At 38.5% G+C, this 18,608-nt stretch overlaps 2 protein-coding genes across 2 annotated transcripts in view; both read right to left on the bottom strand.

Moving 5' to 3' along the window:
• Window positions 1-4,185, bottom strand: part of ppp3r1a (protein phosphatase 3, regulatory subunit B, alpha a) — a 37,672-nt gene extending 33,487 nt beyond the window's left edge. Inside the window, exon 1 of the mRNA XM_041790018.1 lies at window positions 3,931-4,185. Coding sequence (XP_041645952.1) covers window positions 3,931-3,933 — 3 coding nt within the window. The 5' untranslated portion in view covers window positions 3,934-4,185. The remainder of the gene's footprint in view (window positions 1-3,930) is intronic.
• A 2,991-nt stretch (window positions 4,186-7,176) lies between these two features.
• On the bottom strand, window positions 7,177-13,380 carry cnrip1b (cannabinoid receptor interacting protein 1b). Its single transcript, XM_041790211.1, has 3 exons — window positions 13,005-13,380; window positions 11,554-11,698; window positions 7,177-7,606 (listed from the first exon to the last, which is right to left on the bottom strand). Exons 1-3 carry the CDS (start codon window positions 13,181-13,183, stop codon window positions 7,442-7,444), a joined length of 489 nt encoding a protein of 162 aa, XP_041646145.1. The 5' UTR covers window positions 13,184-13,380; the 3' UTR covers window positions 7,177-7,441.
• Between the last annotated feature and the right edge of the window lie 5,228 nt (window positions 13,381-18,608).

Consider the following 18,608-nt stretch of genomic DNA (forward strand, 5'->3'; position numbering starts at 1 on the left):
TTTATGTGGGTGGTGCTTGATTGCTAGGCAGCATATGGTCCCCTTAGCATCAGATCATTCCACTACATGCTTAAGCAACTGTGCGTCCCCGCCCCCAACCTCCCCCTGCGGCTGAGAAGAATACATTCTGACAGGACATAAGTTGGCACACTATCTGTATGACATGCATGCCCAGAGTTTCTACCCTCTGGCAGAGAGCAGACACTGCTGCAGGGCAAATAAAACAAGGTGTTCTGAGGAGTACTAGCTTACCTGTAGCTCATGCATGTCTTTATTATTGGAAAGCAGAAAGCCAGTGTAACTGGTCAACATTCTGATTCTTTGTCTAATACAGTCGGTGCTTTTAAATCTTTGCCTTTGTATTCCTTTTACGGTTTATATGCATCATAATATGCACCCTCAGGGACAGAAATCTTGATTCACAATTGATGAGCTGTTGTAGCAATTTTACCATCCAAGAAGGCTTTCTAGTTCTCTGCTTTTGGTTTGACTGAGAAAATGAGTCCAGTTGCCTCTTCTTCTTAAAATAAGGCCTAAACAAGAGAGTTCAAACACTGTGTGCAGAAATGTTAATGTAAAACAGATCTGTTGGTTTTTCAAAAGACTTTGTGGAAAACTGATTTATACTGACATTTGTGCTTACTCTTAAGCTTCACAAATATTGGATTTCTGACCAACAAGCCAAAGACTGACATTGTGAGGTTCACAACATCTGCTAAAGATCACTTACTATCAATTACAAATAATTATTATTACACTGTAAACTAAACTGACCACAGCTTGTGCAAAAGTCAGTTTTAGATACAAATACAAACACCAGTTTTGGGTGCTAAAATTCAACATTTAATACCAGCTGTATAAATGGAAAATTAAAGACAGGCGCTTTCTGCATGCATTGTGATTGGATATAAGGTTGTTTCTTTGCTTTCTTTTATTGATACCGGCACTGAGTTGCTAGTTTTTAAAAGGTACCATGCCTAAATCTATACGTTTAAATAAAAAAAGAGGTTTTAAAAGTAGGCAGCTGAATAGTGTCTTAGTATTGCAAATAATTCAGATATAAGATTCCAACAGAGCAAATATGTAAAGGAATCAGGTGTAACTTCTTCACGTGATGTATTTTGTGCTTTTTCTTTAAAGTGACGGGGATCATGTTGGGTAGTGAATTACCAAAATTAAGCACAATCTGTCCTGTAATGCAGTATGGTAGGTATCAAGTGTGTTGGTACTGGTACTACGTTGGTATCAGATTTCAATACTAATCACTAACTTGATATTGCTCTAATATGACAACAGTATAGTCACAACATTCTTCATTATGTTAAAAAAAATCTAATTTAGCAAACAGTGTTGAATGCTTTGTTAACTTTGTCAGAGTATACAATACTCTGAGATTGAAGACATACATTCATAGCCAACCTAAGTGATTTTGTATATCTGGTTTTGTAAGTGTTGTCATTAGAGATGTAATGGTATTGCTAATACTGCGGTATCGCAGTGAAAGAAGCACCTGGTGTCAATGCGGACATGTGATGGTCTCAAACAGTAGGTCTTCAGGGCAAAAAGTGTGGGTTTTTTAGTGGAACAGAGAAGTGAGAACTACAGTCCTACAGCATTTTAGTTTCCCGCTGTGAAGTAACATCAAGACGCTTGGCAAATCATCACCCCAAAATGATGCGCAGAGATGTGAGGAGCAAAATCCAGCTAGGCCAAAAGACTCTGAAGGAGTCTCAACGACAGCGCGAGGGCGCAATAGATCACAATGTGTATTGTGAATATATCACTAAAGATCTACAGCTATTTGCAGTGGTAGACAACCAAGGTTTTAGAAGGTCAGTAAATACTGGACCCAAATTACACATTTTTAAGCCTGCTGTATTGTAATATTTTTCCACTTCTTCATTTGCTGTATAGGCTATTTTAATGCCATAATTAATACTGTACCGTGGACTAGGTACCAGTAGGTATAACCATCTGGTGAGATTTTGATACCATTACATCCCTTGTTGTCATAGAAGACTATGATATGATGTTTGTTACAGGTCCATAACGGCCCATGCTAAATGACACATCAGTGGAGCTTTACAATAAACGCTTGACAGATGAAATATGTTTGTCCTTGTTCTCTACTTTAAACTAGGGCTGGGCAATTGATCAAAAATTTTATTAAATTGCAATATGGCCTGCTGCAATTTTCAAATTGCAGAAGATGCAATATTTATTTAACCTGAAATTTGTGTCAAAATAGCAGTTTAAAAATTTTTGCAGTAGAAATGTTATGCATTACATATCATGCAATCATCCACAGGCATTTTTTTAGAAGAGTCTACAAAAATCATACTTGTTGTATGTTTTTCTTATTAAATATAAAAATGACATCATAATGATAACTCCCTTCAATACATCAATTCCTATCCAATTTGCAATACGAGTCAAAATCATCACAATTAGATATTTTTCAGAATTGTTCAGCTCTAGTTCTAGCTAATATTGTGCTGGTTATAATATGGACTGATTAATTGCTTGTGTTTGTTGGTTAAAAAACACAATATAAAGAACTTAATAATCGTAAATCAAATCGCAATTGCAATACTGGGGAAAAATATCACAATTAGATTATTTTCCCAAATCGTTCAGCTCTAATCTAAACTATGTGTTGGTTTCAATGTTACTGAATAATCTTTAACATTCTTCACCAAAAGTATACAGCAACTGAAGTTAATCTACTTTTCCAAGTTAAAGGTCTACTATGTGTAAAATGTCACCATTATCACTGGGGTATTATGTCAACACCTTCACATTTGCATTTGCTAGGCTACTACAGAACACGTCTACATAACTTAAATCTGTAATACCCCAAAGGTGACTAAGCAACTTTAGCTCATATGAGCTGTAACAAGAAAGGAGAGTTTCATTTCTGTTCCGGACAACAAAAAAGCTGTATACAACACCCCTCCATGTGCAGATTCAAACAGGGGCTTTCTAGTAAACAAATAGCTGCTGTCATACTGGACATCAATACCTGATTAGGAAATTGACGTAAGGAGGTGTGTTTGATCAATGACTGTGTGGAAAGGAATTGTGGGTATTGAGAGAACAGTGTGGGGAAGGAGAAGGAGCTTCTGTGTACAGGCTATAACCCACAACTCCAAGCGACGCCCTTAATACCAACATGTCACTTTTAAACCTCCTTCAAGTTGAGTATGGATCAAGGCTTGGACTCTGCTGCCTGGTCAGTTTCACTCTTATTGGCTACTGCATGGATGCTTCACGGTTACTAGGCAACTCACCCTCGTATGTAAAGAAATAAATATATATAAAGTCAACTGACCAATTAATTAGGACAGCACAAGCCAATCCCATGGCCTACTATGGCAGCCTCTTCTACAACCGCTGTAAATAGACACAAATGTCGCCTTGGACTATTCAATAAAGCGCGTGAGCTCAAATGAAACAATGTTGCAACTATAAACACAGTGACACGCTAGCTGCAAAGCCCTCAAATGCAGAGAATACAAGTTCACTAGAGCAGACGTTACATTTTCCAGCTTGGTGTGTAAAATGTGCCACAGTCAGTCGCCTGCTCAGGCCTAATAAGTGTGTATTTTTGTCATGAAAACTAATTTGCACAGGCCTCGTTGCTAATAAGAGTGTCGAGAAAGGATAGGAAATATCTGGGCCACAGGCTTCAGGCGACTGTCAGCCCCGGGGTGTTGCACAGAGCGCGCGACAGGGAGCCAAAAGTGGGTGAGAAAAGCGTTTCCTTCTTTGCGGAGCTCTGCGCTGTCGACCGTAAACTCAGAGCAAAGCGCCCTGTGTGAAAAACAACCTGTCCAAATTTTAGATTATTCGACACATTTAAGCGCAGGCCTGACCACTGGTGTGTTTACCAGTCGGCAGAGGGTGAAATGAGGAGCCGTGGCTGCTTACCATCTTGCAGGTCGGATGATGAAATCCAGGCGAAGTAAACGGAAAGGAGGTTCAACAGGGGGGAGTCGATAGGCCGCCGGAACTGTGGCGAGAAATAAATATATATAAATGTATGGTTGCTTTTCTCTCTGAGGTCTCGTCCTGGCTTTTACACCCAGCTACAAGATCTCCTCTCCGTCTCTCTCTATCGCTACCGAGGGTTTCACTGCAGTGGCAAAGGGAGGGAGACCCGCTGGGAGGGGACAGTACGCGGAGGAGGAGGCTCGGTTTGACAAGCAGGCGGTGGCGGAGGGGAGGAGACAAGTGGCGACGGGGGGAGGTGCAGCTATACTGTACATCCGGGAACTGCAGGTTAGAGTTATTTATTTTTATGTTTACCTCCTGCTTTGCATAGCTTTGTCCTCGTGCGCCATCTACTGGTGGTATTGCTGTATTGCAGAGTCGCCACTCAGTCCTTTTACATGCAGATTATTCTGTACTCAACACAACCGTCAGCCGGACTTTAATGTAATCCTATGGCATTGAGTCGGTTAATTAATTGTACAGATTTTCCACATGTAAAGGCACTGTATCCATGCTAAGCCGTAAACCATAGAGATTTATAGGCCTAGTGGTTTTAAGGGCGCTGGAGGTATTGATCGCAAAGAAAATCTGAACAATCTCACATCTTCTGAGGAAATTTATTAAGGCCTACTGATCTTACCAGAATAAGTAGTAAATATAGTGGACCTAAGCACTGATTAAAGCTATGTAATACATAAAATAGAAAGATCAAAGATTATATTAAAATATTCCATAGTCAAGATTAATTAAAGATACATATCATTTAACATTTATGGCGTGTTGATGTCAATGTTAGTGTCAATTAAAAGCATTTCAATATAAGTATTTTATTTTGAAGCAAGCCTTATAGTAAAACAAAACTGGTTGTATCCTAACATAACATGTTTTCACTTGAAATTAGACCAGCAAAAGCCTAATCCAGGCCTAAACCATCAACTTTGTACAAGGGCCAGCTTTTCTCTTGATTGACGCTGTCAGGGATGGACTTTAACATAAAACTCAACAAGAGTGAATGTTTTGGTCTAATGATAACATTTTGTTTTAATATCAGCCATGCGCATACATTGTATTTACTCACCACATCCACCCCTTACTCTGCTCTTTTAAGGTGTGGACTTTGTTATCTATTCAGCAGATTATTTTCTCATGCCCCTGATGATATGCAAGGACAACCAGAGAACACCTGGGGTTGTGTCAGTCCTCCTTCCTGCGTGATGGTGCCCTCAGGTGTCACACTTGCCACATCTCCATCTTACTTTAGCCTTAATTTTTGCCCAAACAGGCCTCAAAGTCCTGAACAGCACTGTATGTGTCTTAAAGCTTTTAACAGTGAGCTCTGCTTCTATCACTTTGTACTTCAACCAGCCACAGAGGGGCATTGAGGGGTGCTGATGTGGCACTCCGCCTGCCAGCTGATGATCACTGCTAACAATGAAGTGAGAAGGGTGCAAGGCTTAGAGAAGATTAGTTATTCTCATACCTTTTGGCATTATTGATTACATTTAAAATGTATTCTTTTTTTTTTTTTTTTTGACAAATCTTTTTCCCCCATTTTTCAGGAGGGGCTCAGCTTTTCTTAGATACACTGGCCTGATAATGAATGTTGTGCATTGTTGTGCACTATGCATTTATGTTACATAGGACTTAAACAGTCAATACCCTGTTTGGACAGAAACATGCTTTGCCAATGTCTTCTTTCTTTATGCCTCAAAGGTAGCCAAAATGCTGTGCTCAACAGCCTTTAGTATGATCATAAGGAGAAAAACATCATGTCTTTTTTTGACAGAAAAGCTAATAATAAATCTAATGCATATTGTTTACAACATGTAATTGACTGGTGACCCCACCTCTCACCCAATGACAGCTGGGATAGGCTCCAGCCCCCAACCACCAACAGAATAAGTGTTGTAGAAAATGGATGGATGAATGGATTATTTACAATGTGCATAGATTAAATGGAAAAAAATAACACCAAAATATCTTTAATATCAGTAACATTATAAATAGACAACACTTTCACAAAAGGTCTGCATTTCTGCATATTTCACCAAAATATTAGACCATTCATAGTTATTTGGTTGATCTGACATATTGCATAGGTCAATTCAATATTTCAATGAAAATTCTACCAAGATACAGACAATAAGAAAACATTTACATGGTTCACTGTACAAAAATAGTTTGGTAACAATAATACATTTTTCCTGAAAAAATGAAAACTTTTTTTATATTTAAGTTGTGAAAATTCCAAATATGTAATGTCTCTTTAATAAACACTATAAATGGAAAGGTCCTTTAGAAGAGGTAGAGAAAACAAACATTGTGTAAAGTGGGGCATGACTTCACCCAAATACAAAATTTATACTTCCAGAACTGCATAGTACTGCACAGAAAACGGCACAATATCATACTCATGCACGCAGCTTCACAGAGATTCATTACAAAACATATGGGCCCCTTTTTATTAATCCAGGAGCAGGCAGTGGCTGAGGTTTACTTAGGCTTGACAACAGGATTATGGGTAATTTCATGGATTAGAGCTGCTGATACAGAGGAGTTGCACTGCAGTGTCAGTGCAAAAGGAAAAAAAGTGGAACATGCTCTAAATGGAAATGCTTCATTGTGATGAGTTTAAATAAGTACCTGCATAAAAAAAAGGCTAGAAAAGGTTACTACACGTGGTAAAATAAATGCTGGTAAAATACAGTAAAAAGTCCCATAATGGGATTAATTTTAAACAATTGTATCTGGCCATATTTCCTTGATGTGGTGCATACTTTGATAATTTTCTCATTTCTTTTTCAGGTCAAGGTCCGACATGAGGGCTGACAAGATGGACACTGGACTTGAATGACATAAGAAAACGTATATACTACACGGTAAAAATTATATTTTTAATTTTTCAAAGTCTTTTCATTGAGATAATGCTTCAAATATCTGTATGAGCACCATTTGTTAAACACACACTCTCACATACTGTAGCTTATCACACTGGCAAATACTGACATACACACATACAGCACTGTAGGCTACATAAAAACTGCTCTGAGCACACCCAAGGGTTACCAGATGCCACAACAAAACTGCACATGACAAAACATGTCACTTTAAATAGTATTGCAACTGTAGATAGATTATGATATGTTTGACTGCAATGACTGTATCACATTAGTTTGTGTGCCATATGGTCGTAATTGGCGATAAATCTGATGCAATTTTCTGCAGCAAATAAACAAATAAATAAATAAAGAGATATGTTTTCGGATATTGATGATGGAAGGATTGAAATCTAATATGATAAAAAGGTTATGTAAAGTGGATTGACAGACGATATGGAAAAGAGGGACAGAAAGAGACACCCACTACCGTCAGACAACAATGAAAAAAAATGTCTTAAATTCAGTAATGAACATTTCCTCTTATTAGAAACCTTGCAGCTTTTCCTCCATCAGACAAACATCTCCTTGTTGACCCACATGAGTGTGCGTGTGTCGTTGGGTTTGCACTCGTACTCGATGCTGTTGAAGCTGTTTCCCCACTGGCAGTGGTCCCTCTTGTTGTAGTTGTAGTACTTCACCTGCCACACTGTTTCAAATGAGCCCGCCTCTGTGAACTGAAGAGGACACACAAAGCATATCAGCATGTGTGAAATCATGTGAAGGTGACATGAAAGAGAAAACAGAACTGAGGAAGCAGATGGACACATGCTCATAAACATGCAAAGACACCATAACATCCAAGAAGCCCCTGGGAGAGAACCGGACAGATGGGCAGGATACAAATGGACACAAACATTCATGTCAAACCAGATTGACTTGAAAAAGTAGGAATTTATGTTACTTTGTGTTTCATTATCTCATTATCTAATTTGTTCTCCAAATGGTAGACAATGGAAGAAAATTTAACATTAGATGTGCAGCTTAAATAGGTTTGTCCACCTAAAGATTCAATATTTATGTCTTTATGCCCTGAAATGTCAACATCTGTCAAAAAAATGACTACTTCAGTGTTAAATGTATTTCTAGTTTAATATTTACAGTAAAAAAAGTATTCTATATTATTACTGTTTAATGTGAAAGTGAAAACAGATTTCTACAAAGCAATGTCAATCAAGTAAAAGTCTATTATGTAAAAATAAGTGATTGCATAAATATTCACCCTCTTCAAGTCAGCATTAGATGCACCTTTGGCTGCAATCACAGCACTGAGTCTGTGTGGATAGGTCTCACAACAGCCCTTCTCAAGTCCAGCTACAAATTCTTTATTTCACTTAAATCTGGGCGTTGACTCAGCCACTCCAGAACATTCACCTTGTTGTCTTTAAACTGTTTCTGTGTAGCTTTCGCTGTATGCTTCAGGCCATTGTCTTGCTGGAAAATAAATCCCCTTCCAGCTCTAGGTCACTTGCAGACCGCATAATATTTTCCTCCAGGATTTTCCTATATTCTGCTGCATTCATTTTATCCTCTACCTTTACAAGCCTGCCAGGGCTGGCTGCCAAGAAGCATCCCCTAAGCATAATGCTGCCTCAACATTGGTTTACAGTTGGGATGGTGTGTTTGTGGTGATGTGCAGTGACTGGTATCTGCCAAACATATCGTCTTGTCTGATGACCCTCTAATCAGACCAAAGAACTTTATTCTACTTGGCCATGGAGTCTCTTATTGCCTTTTGGCAAACTCCAGTTGAGACTTTTTTTTCTTTAGCGGTGGCTTTCTCCTCGCCACTCTCCCATAAAGCTTTGACTGTTGAAGAACCTGGGTAACAATTGTTGTATGCAGAGTCTCACCCATCTGCTGAAACTTGTAACTCCTTCAACTGAACTCTGGGGGATGCCCAGAGCCTTGGATTTTGTTTTTTACATCCCCTGACTTTTACAGATCAATAACCTTCTCACTGAGTTGCCTGGAGTGAGTTGTCTTCATGGTGTAATGGTAGCAAGGAATACTGATTAACCAGTGATTGGACCTTCCAGACACAGGCGTCTTTATACTACAATCACTTGAGACACATTCACTGCACTCAGCTGATCCTTATTTTACTAACTGTGGGACTACTAACTTTTCAGGTACTCAGAGACACAGTAGTTAAAAGACCGGAAACAACAAAGGTCACAACAACAGAAACAACACAACATCAAAATCAAAACAAAATAGATTCACACATTAAAAGCCTGCTTTAAAAGGTGTGAGTCTTGAGTCTTGATTAAAATGTGGGTAAGCCAGTGCAGTCTTGTATATGTTTTGGAAGTGACTTCCAGAGAGCGTGGGCAGCTAAAGAAAAGGCTCTGTCCCTCCAGGTTCTGGGTTTATGAGTAGGTGGACTGTGATATGGAATTGCTGCTGTTCTGGGATGTATAATGTTTCTGACTACAGGGAAGACTTGAAGGAAAATTTCTGTTAAAGGGATACTTCAACATTTTGGCAAATTCACCCATTGCAATAATTCCTATAGTCTTAGTAATAGGATCGTTTCCTTTAGTTGTCGGTGCAAGCTGTTTCTATATCTGGGGGGACCGATATACCAGCTGCACAGCTAACGCTATGTTAGCAGACGGAATTTTTTTGCTTTCCCTCATCAAACTCATCAAATACACAATCCAACAACTCCAAAACGCTCTCTTGGACAAGCTGTGGCCTGTACATTCACCACGCTATGAAATAATCATGGAACATTATGAGACGGAGATGTTTTAAAGTTAAATGCAAAGCCGGAACTACACTCCAGGCATGGCTGCTGCACTGTGTCACTCCGCCCAGTGGTTTACTCAAAAAAATAGTTCAGAGTATTTGCTTCCTGTGTTGTAATGTTACATAATGCTACGTTATCATTTATCATTTAATATTTTCACAGGTGTTAGCGGTCTTTTACCAACCTCAGTGATTACTTTACAATAATCTTTGGCTACTTTAGCCTAAATGTGTGGATATAAACCTTTAGTTTTCAAGATGTTCTGAGATGAAAAACAATCTGATATTTCCATCAGCCATGATTTATTTTGAGGATGATTAAACCTTTATTGTGACTAAAGGTTGGCTATAGTGTTGTAGTACTCGTGAACGGTTGAATGTCTTGGTCTTGTCTCGGACATGAGAGCATTTTTACTCAGTGTTGTCTCAGTCTCAGACTCAGGGTTTTCCACCATTTCCCACCATCAAGACTGGTCAAGACCAGCAATGATCTGCTATCCTTCGACTTTGTCAATGTGACAATAAGGAGAAGCATTTGCTAAACAAACAACGAATAGCTACACCTGCAAAACTCAGTCCATCTTATTTCTAGTCAGAAATACCTCTGAACACTTACTTTAGGCCTCATTCGCCTGACAAATCTAGATAAACATCTTGTTTTCAGATATTTAAAATAATTCCTGATTTGTCAGTGGCTTTCAAACACAAAGGATTTATTTTTCAAAAGAGGTTAGTTGAACAAATATGTTAAGATTTGAGATTTTTGCATGTTGTTCTTTAAAAGAGTTGTGGACACCTTGTTTTTATCTGTCAAATTTATTCAAAAGAAAACTAAAATTGAGCAGAGAATATGGTCATGGTTTAAAAAAATAGGTCTTGGTCTTGGTCTTGTCTCGTCTCGGTCTTTACTTGGTCTCGGCACAGTCTTGTCTCGGGTAAGTCTTGGTCTCTGATAGTGTGGTCTTGATTACAACACTAGTTAGCAATGAACATGTTTGTCGCAGCAGTCAGTGCTGCCTATTATATTTACGTGCATGCTTTACATCTAATAGTGAAAACTGCTTCCTGTCTTTGCCTTTGAAACAGACAGAAAAGTAATGTGGCCACTAGGAGGACAGTTTGAATGGATGTGCACTTCGTAAACTTATAGAATCTGAAGTGAGAAAGGGCTATTTAAACTATACCTATACTAACAAACTTTAGGGTTTGATACCTGATCACAAAATCATCTATTTGTGATTTATAATGTAGATGTTTAACTTCAAATCATGGTTAAAAGTTAACATTTCAAGCAGCATATAAAACATAGAGTTTACAGGGGAGCATGAGGCGTGCAGGTACGTAAAGTTACAATGAAGGTTGTAACAACTGACTAAAAATGGCCCAAGAGTCGGATTATGAAAAAGAGGAGTGAGAGACAGAATAGAGCAAGAACAATGGACTCTCTAAAAAAACAAGATTAAAGTGTTTTTTTTTAATCCAGGAAGAGATTAAACTTGCAGTTCAACACCTTGCTGAAAGTAATGAAGAAAAAGATTGATGCCTGGCCTGTTATTGTTCCAGAGGTTTCTCTGAAAACCACATTAAGCTCATCTAGACTCTGAGAAAGGCAGTACATGAACACAATAACCATGTCACTGAGGACATTTAGCAGTAGTTACAAAAGAGTCATGCCTGCATTTATAATAGTGAATTTTCTTCCAAAGATGAGAATACGCGAAGAACATAACCAGAGCCAAGGAGTGGAAAAAGTGACTCCAGTCATATTTTTACAAGCTCTGATTGTCAAAACGCAAATTCTTAATTGTGCAGCTGAGGCTTTCTGTCCTTTTCTCCTGTTAAATTTCTTGCCATGGGAAATGTATCATACCTGTATGTTGATTTGAACTGGTTGCCTCTCTCCACTCTTGGTGTGTGCCACCCCATCTGTGTCATACTGGCCTGTATAGACGACTGACTGAGGGTCTTTAGACTTCTGCTCGAGAGGGAAGGTCACCCCACCTATACTCATGGATCTGCAGAAAGGTGCACAACACAACTGACTCATCAACATGTATTCAAAAGGATTTAGAGCAAACTTGTGTCAGGAAGAGAAGATATTAAAATGACTAGATGCATCAACAGTTGGTAATTCAATATAAAAGCAACAAATAAAAGGTTGTGAATTTAAAAAATGTTAAAGCGTGGATCCTGCCATAGGAAAACTGAGTTCATCCTCAGTGAAGGTTTTTCTTCACTCCAGCCAGGAAATCATGTCAACAAACCATTTAGTGTAATAGGTCTGCAGCTGTGTGTAATGAGAATGCCCTAAATTCATCCATTTATGTCTGAGTCATCACATGTGTGACCCATTTTCAGCTCATTCAGGCATGCTTTACAGCCTGATTTTCAGGTATATGCAATGCTAATCCTTATTTGGGCAGTAAAGTACAACAACATGTATTACATAATCATGAATTGTAGACAAATCACAAGAGGGCAGTGACACAAAAGCCAAGCGTGGAGCCCTAATCTGTGGAGGATTTGTCACGCAGCCAATTGGGTTTTACGCTGCCTTCATGTGCTGTTCGGGAAATCCTACAATCAAGATGTACAATCATCAGTATGAGATTGTGCCCATTAGAGTACATAGACAGAAATTCAATATAATAGTTCAATAAAAGATTAGAATGTTATTATAAATATCTGGTTACATGTTTCCCTTACTTTATGAGTACCGGCATCGTAGCGTGCATATTTCCTACTCTCCATGAATGCAGCCTAAAAAATCTGCACTTACTTGTCAACCTGCCAAAGTCGCTCTACGGAAGCCTGCGATGAATTTAGTTAATAATCGATTCACTTATTGTGAACGATCCTTAAATATGTTTACTTTATGTTATTAAAAGGCAGCATATAAAAATATGTTAAAATAAATCATATAATTGACTAATGGTTGGAAATTTAAAAAGCCATATAAAATCGACCGAATAGTCTGATTGGCTATCAGTCTCCCAGATTAGGGTTTAACGATATTCAATAACCTGAGGTCCACAAACTGTACCACAATAACAGTAAAAAGGTCAGCAACATTCAGACATCAAAATCTCCATTATCTTTGCGTACATTGTGATTTACCTTTCCACATTTTAACAACATCTATGCACCGATCGGAAATATGTCGCTCAGTAGCAATTAAATTACTCTTTTGAGATATTTTCCACAATAAAGTTGTAGGAACGATGTCTTGTTCGTATTAAGGTGTTAAACATGGGCTAGCAATTTGGGCTCAGCTCGGTCAGGATAATCCACGTCCATGACAAAATCAAATGGGCTACCTACGTGGCCTCCACCGCTCCTGGTTTGACAACCACATCGATTTTGTATTTAGACCCTGTCAGCAGCTTGATGGTCCGGGTCTGTCCAAACCTGGCTCCGTCTGACTTGAAGTACACCGCCGTGTTGTTTGGAAGCATCTTCAAAGAAATCCCAATTTTAACTAGCTGAGGGACGTCGGCCATGTTTCCATAAAGCGCGTATCTCACCAGGATCAGATGGATTGAAGGGTGTGGGTAATGGGTCGCAGATGTCTAACAGTTCAGACAGACGGAGAAATGCCGTGCGGACAAGTCCATAGCAGAGCGCACAGCACGGGGAACTGCGCTGCGCTGCGCCCTGTAATCCCGTCCAACCTGCAGCACGAGCTTAATCCCAACCAATGCTCTCTCCCTCTGACTCTGTGAAAATCTGTCACTGCCTCACACCAATCTCTTTTTAAGCTCTCTCCCCCCTCCCTTACTCTTGCTCTCTTTCTGTTTGCTCGCTGTTCTGATTCATTGCTTTTATTGGTTGCTTTTTCTGCCCTTGTTGTCGCTGTCCACGGTGCTTAAATTCTGCTGGTTAAGACTGGGAATTACGGTAATTACGGTAATTGATATGCAGCAAATCCAACCAGGATGAGAATTAGACTATAATACATGTAAAACCGTCCATATCTCAACTTATATCTGAGGTCATCGAGTAAAAATAAAGAAAAGTGATGCAAATATGTTTCTATTTCTACTCAGAGACAAAATAATAGTTTGCACAGGGTGCTTTAGAAGTTCAAGAATTTTTGTCATCATGGACTTTTAAGCCTTATAGTGGCCATATTTGGACGCACCATGGATACTTTTGTCATAATGTCATCCCAGTTAATCACATGTATTACTTGTCTTTTATCGTAATTTTTCTTTTAATGGGGTAATTATTAGAAAAACCATCATACTGAATTAAAGAACACATAAAACTTATTTCTGAGACAGTAAACTGAAGTGGAAACAACTTCTAGGGTAATGAATCCTTTGAGACCTAGGGTCACTTTGTCATCTACTCATATAAAACTAAATTTAATTCAGAAACTAGCAAAGTTGCTCCCTGCTGGCCACTGAAGAAAAGGTTAAAGCCAATTTTAGCATCTCTTTGGGAATCAAGAGGCTAGGTCCACCTTTCATATTAATCCTTATGAATGGAGGTGGTTCTGTAATCTACCTAATGAGCCATCTGTTGCCACCATTTGCAAAGCTGCTGTTGATCCACATGCACATCTATCCCCACTTTTAATATAAAAAAAAGTCAGTTTGCAACTGTGTTTTTAATGTCAACACCAAAATAATCCCTGGTTCAAGTTAATCCCTGTGTTCTGTTGGACTCCTGTATAATCCCCCCCCCCCCCCGCCTTTTTTTTTTTACCTCTATCCCAAGTCAACTGTGTGTCTGCCTGCCTGCCTCACTCAGCATCCTGTTTGTCTGTCCTACTGCTGTCTGCTCTGTTCAACCTGCCAGCTCAACTCAAACAAATAACAGCTTTGCTCAGCATAGACCATGCTATGATAGTAAACTGTTGCAATAGGTCAGAGTCTTGCTTTCGAGTCTTGATATCAACAAAACAACTGTGGTAATGCAAAAATTTAGATGCAAACTGCTTCTCAAAACCAACAAAGAGTGTATAATAATGCATTAATATTTAGATTAGAAGATAGAATAGACTAGGCTAACATAACATTACCAGTTTCAGGTGGCAGGCATTATCACATATGTTATCTCCTTGTCCACATACTTAGCTACACTCTTATCCTCAGGTAAGTTATCAGAAACCTTTTTGTACACTTAAGACATCCACTTTGAAATGTGTTCTTTATCCACACACTTATCCTTCTAAACCCTATCCTCACTACATTAGTGACAAGCTATTTCACATGTATATTATCCACAAGCTTATCCAAGCAGTTATCCTTGCTTGCACCATCTAAATCTAGATATAAATTATAGCCTATGCTATAATTGTAGCAGTTATCCAAGTGCCTTCTCACATGTACACTATCTACATGCTCATCCCTGCATATATGCACATGTTTATCCTAGCCTATATTATCCTCACATACATTATCCACAAGCTTATCCTTTTATGTATTTTATCCACACATTTATCCACTCACATATTATTCACAGGCTCATATATGTGCTTATCTTTGGGTACATTATCCATACATAAAGTACGTATCCAAAAGCTTATCCTAAAGCTAATCTGCTCGTATATTTCCCTTAGGATTATCAAACAAGCTTACCCAGGCACACACTATCCATGTGCTTGTCCATAAGCTTATCGTAATGTGTATTTTCCACCTGCTTATCTACACAATCACTTATCCTTTCTCAGCACATATTATGACCATGCTTTTCCACAAACTTATCTTCCTACATGTTATCCCTGCACTTGTCCTACCATTTGTTATCCACACTCTCATCTTCCCGTACATTATTCTCAAGCTTTTTTGCACATGTAACCCAAACTCTTATCCTCCCACATAATGCATGTAATATGTAACTAACACTTGTATTCTTTACTATGCAATCAATGCACTTAATCATGCAATTATTAATTACAGTTATCCATGTGTTATTGAATCACTTTACCACATTTACGTTATGTAATTATCAGTCTTTCCTCACTTACAATAGCCAGAATTGATGCTTTCATTTCATACCTACTAGGATTACATGCTTATCCTCACATATTTTATCTATGCTTTCATTAGTGCCTCTGTTATCCACATGCTTTTTCAGGCATGTGTTATCCACACTCGTAGCCTCTCATACATTATCAACACACTTATCCTGGATTAAGCCATCCAAAAACGTATTTCTGTTTATTTACATTCTTGTCAATTTGGACATTATGCACACTCTAATGTACTACATTATCCATGCACTTAGACAAATGTAATCCTCACATTTATCCACGCATGTTATCCACATGCTTATCCAAACATTAATTCAGGTGTACGATACCCATGCAGCCATTCAGAGGTACATCATCCACAGGCTTATCTGCACACTTATTTTTGGGCACATCATAAACACTATTATCCACATGCTTAACCTCATGGTGTCCATGCATTACATACTCCATGTGCTTATCCATGCATGAATGATCAAAACTCTTATCCTCCACTCAACAGCCACAGAGTTACTCTGGTGACCACTCAACAGTCACAGTTACTTTGATGAACACTCAACAGTCACAGAGTTACTCTGATCAGTAATGATTCATATTCATGTATGAGATTCCTCGCACTCACTCTGTCTTTGGTCAAAGAGCTTTTAATGTTTTTGCTCCATCGTCTTGGTCAGAGTTACAGGGTCATCTTAAACTTGAGTGTTGTGTTAGTTTAGGAGATTTCAAAACCAGAATTAGGGAACATTTGACCAGTGTGTGCACATGTTTTTCTGCTGAAAGCTGCTAATTTGTAGGTTGATGTAATCTTTGTTCTATGTCCTGTTTAATGTGCTATGTGTGAAACTTATGCTGCTGTCTTGGCCAGGACTCCCTTGTAAAAGAGATTATTGTATCTCAATGGGAATAAATCCTAGTTAAATAAAGGTTAAATAAAAATAAAAATAACTATTTTATGCAGCATTCTCCGTTTTAAGATCGTCTCTTCACCTGACTTTCTGTTTGTTTCAAAATAAAAGCCTCACGTTACAAATGTAATAAAAGGAAATGATCAGAAACCTAAGAAACCCCCTTCAAAATAAAAGAAGCATTTATAAATAAGTAATGGGTCATTTACAATTTGCAACCATACTATCAATGCATATACTAGAAAATTACCTTACAAGAGCTTTGACATATTCAGTTTTTATTTTTTTATACTTTTTTTTTGTTTTGTTGTTTTTATATTTAATGTTTAATTCCTGTACATTGAGAGCACAGCTAACCAGAGGGAAATTCCTCGTTGCATAAGCATACTTGGCCAATTATGCTGATTCTGATTCACCTACACATCATTCACACTTTTCCTCTCAACTTTATCCATATGCATATTCACATATGTATTACTCTGATTCTTATCCATGTTAACATTAACCACATTCTTATTCTTGCGTATTACAGCTACTCCCACTTATCCTTGGGTATGTTATCTGTGTACATGTAGTCACAAATGTAAAGTGAAAAGATGCCATTTTGAAGCATGTAGATTTGTTTCAAATACACTTTGACAAGCTAAACAATAAAAAGGGCCATGCAACTTTAGCAGTTGAGTAATATGGAATATATTGAATTGGTCTGAGCAGATAAAGTAGTGAGCTTTGGTAAAGTAGTGAGCTTTGGTAAGGGAGCCTTCAGGTGATGCATTACAGAAATTATAACCACAGTTGAACTCAGCCCAAGTAACAGTGCACCAGGAATGCACAATTTAAGCAGACTTTAGGTGTGTTGTCTCTCAGTATTACAGCAGTCTTCTTGGACTAACAATTAATAATTGTATAGAGAAACAGACCTGATACATGGACCTTAAAAAATTCAGAACATGATGATAAAGCCACAAATCCAAAACCAAGAACTGATGTCTACCCCTGTAATATCAAAAAGAACCGCTAGAGGTCATGCTTGGATCACAACAAGAGATAACCCATGACGCTTTGTAGTTACAAAAAAAGTTCACGGGGCAGTGATGCACGTGATGGCGTCACATTGCTGACATCACTATGAGTTTGATGTCAATATTCTAAACAGGAAAAATATCAAATCCAACAATAGAAAACTGTGTGCTAAGATTATTTTTATATGAGCATTTAATCAAAACAGAGGCAGGCATGGGGAAAACTGGAGATTGTGTTCGTGTGTTGTTTCAGACAATCCTACAAGTTAAAATCTCAGACGATATCAATACTGTCTCAGTCCCTACCTTGATTTCAGCAATACAGAAAAACACATCAGTCGAGTGTTTTTAGACGTGATGGGCTACTTTTTCTTGATAAACTTTTCCTTAATCACATGAAAACATGGATGCTGTAGTTAGGTCTCAACAATTCGAACTGTGATGATTGATCAGTGAGGAAGAGCGTGACGCAGCTGTATTCAGTAGGCTATATGAAGATCAAGGCTTTGGTCATGTAAGGGAAATGTTAATTTTAAGGTTTGTCATGCTAGCTTTTCCTGGGCAAACACATTTAGGCTAAAGTTTCTGTTCACACTCGAACACAGGAGAAGGATTTTCTGTCTGTTTATGGGAGTTTAAGTTCAGTGGTATGCCATCAGTTGAACAGTCACGTTAGTTGTGTTGAAGCCCTGGGTGATTTCCTCGCCTGCGTAAAACCCGCGTCATCGGTGGAGCGGCGATTTTGGTTGTCTCTTTATTATTCATAGATGAAATGGGAAATCATAGAAACAGAGAATTGATATAATATCAACTAACTCTGTGATTAAGGTAGAGCTCGCAGCGCTGCGTGCATAAAAGTAAACCACACATTTGGGGCTGCACCAGCAGGCTCCTCACACTTTGACACTAAGCAGCAAGACTGAGGGTGAGAGTGAGTGAGGGGAGAAAGAGAGTGGGAGAGGGTGGGAGAGCCCTCCCCCCGCAAAGTGTCTCAATGGGATCCTCTCCTTCATAACCCAAC

This window comes from Cheilinus undulatus, linkage group 6, assembly GCF_018320785.1.
Source record: "Cheilinus undulatus linkage group 6, ASM1832078v1, whole genome shotgun sequence".
NCBI classification, from domain to species: domain Eukaryota; kingdom Metazoa; phylum Chordata; class Actinopteri; order Labriformes; family Labridae; genus Cheilinus; species Cheilinus undulatus.

Coding starts and splice junctions, on each gene's coding strand:
- cnrip1b (XM_041790211.1), bottom strand. CDS start 13,183: ATGGCCGACGTCCCTCAGCTAGTTAAAATTGGGATTTCTTTGAAGATG. Junction 11,699..13,004: donor CCAGGAGCGGTGGAGGCCAC/GTAGGTAGCCCA, acceptor ACCTTTCTGCAG/ATCCATGAGTATAGGTGGGG. Junction 7,607..11,553: donor CAGTTCAAATCAACATACAG/GTATGATACATT, acceptor TGTCCTCTTCAG/TTCACAGAGGCGGGCTCATT.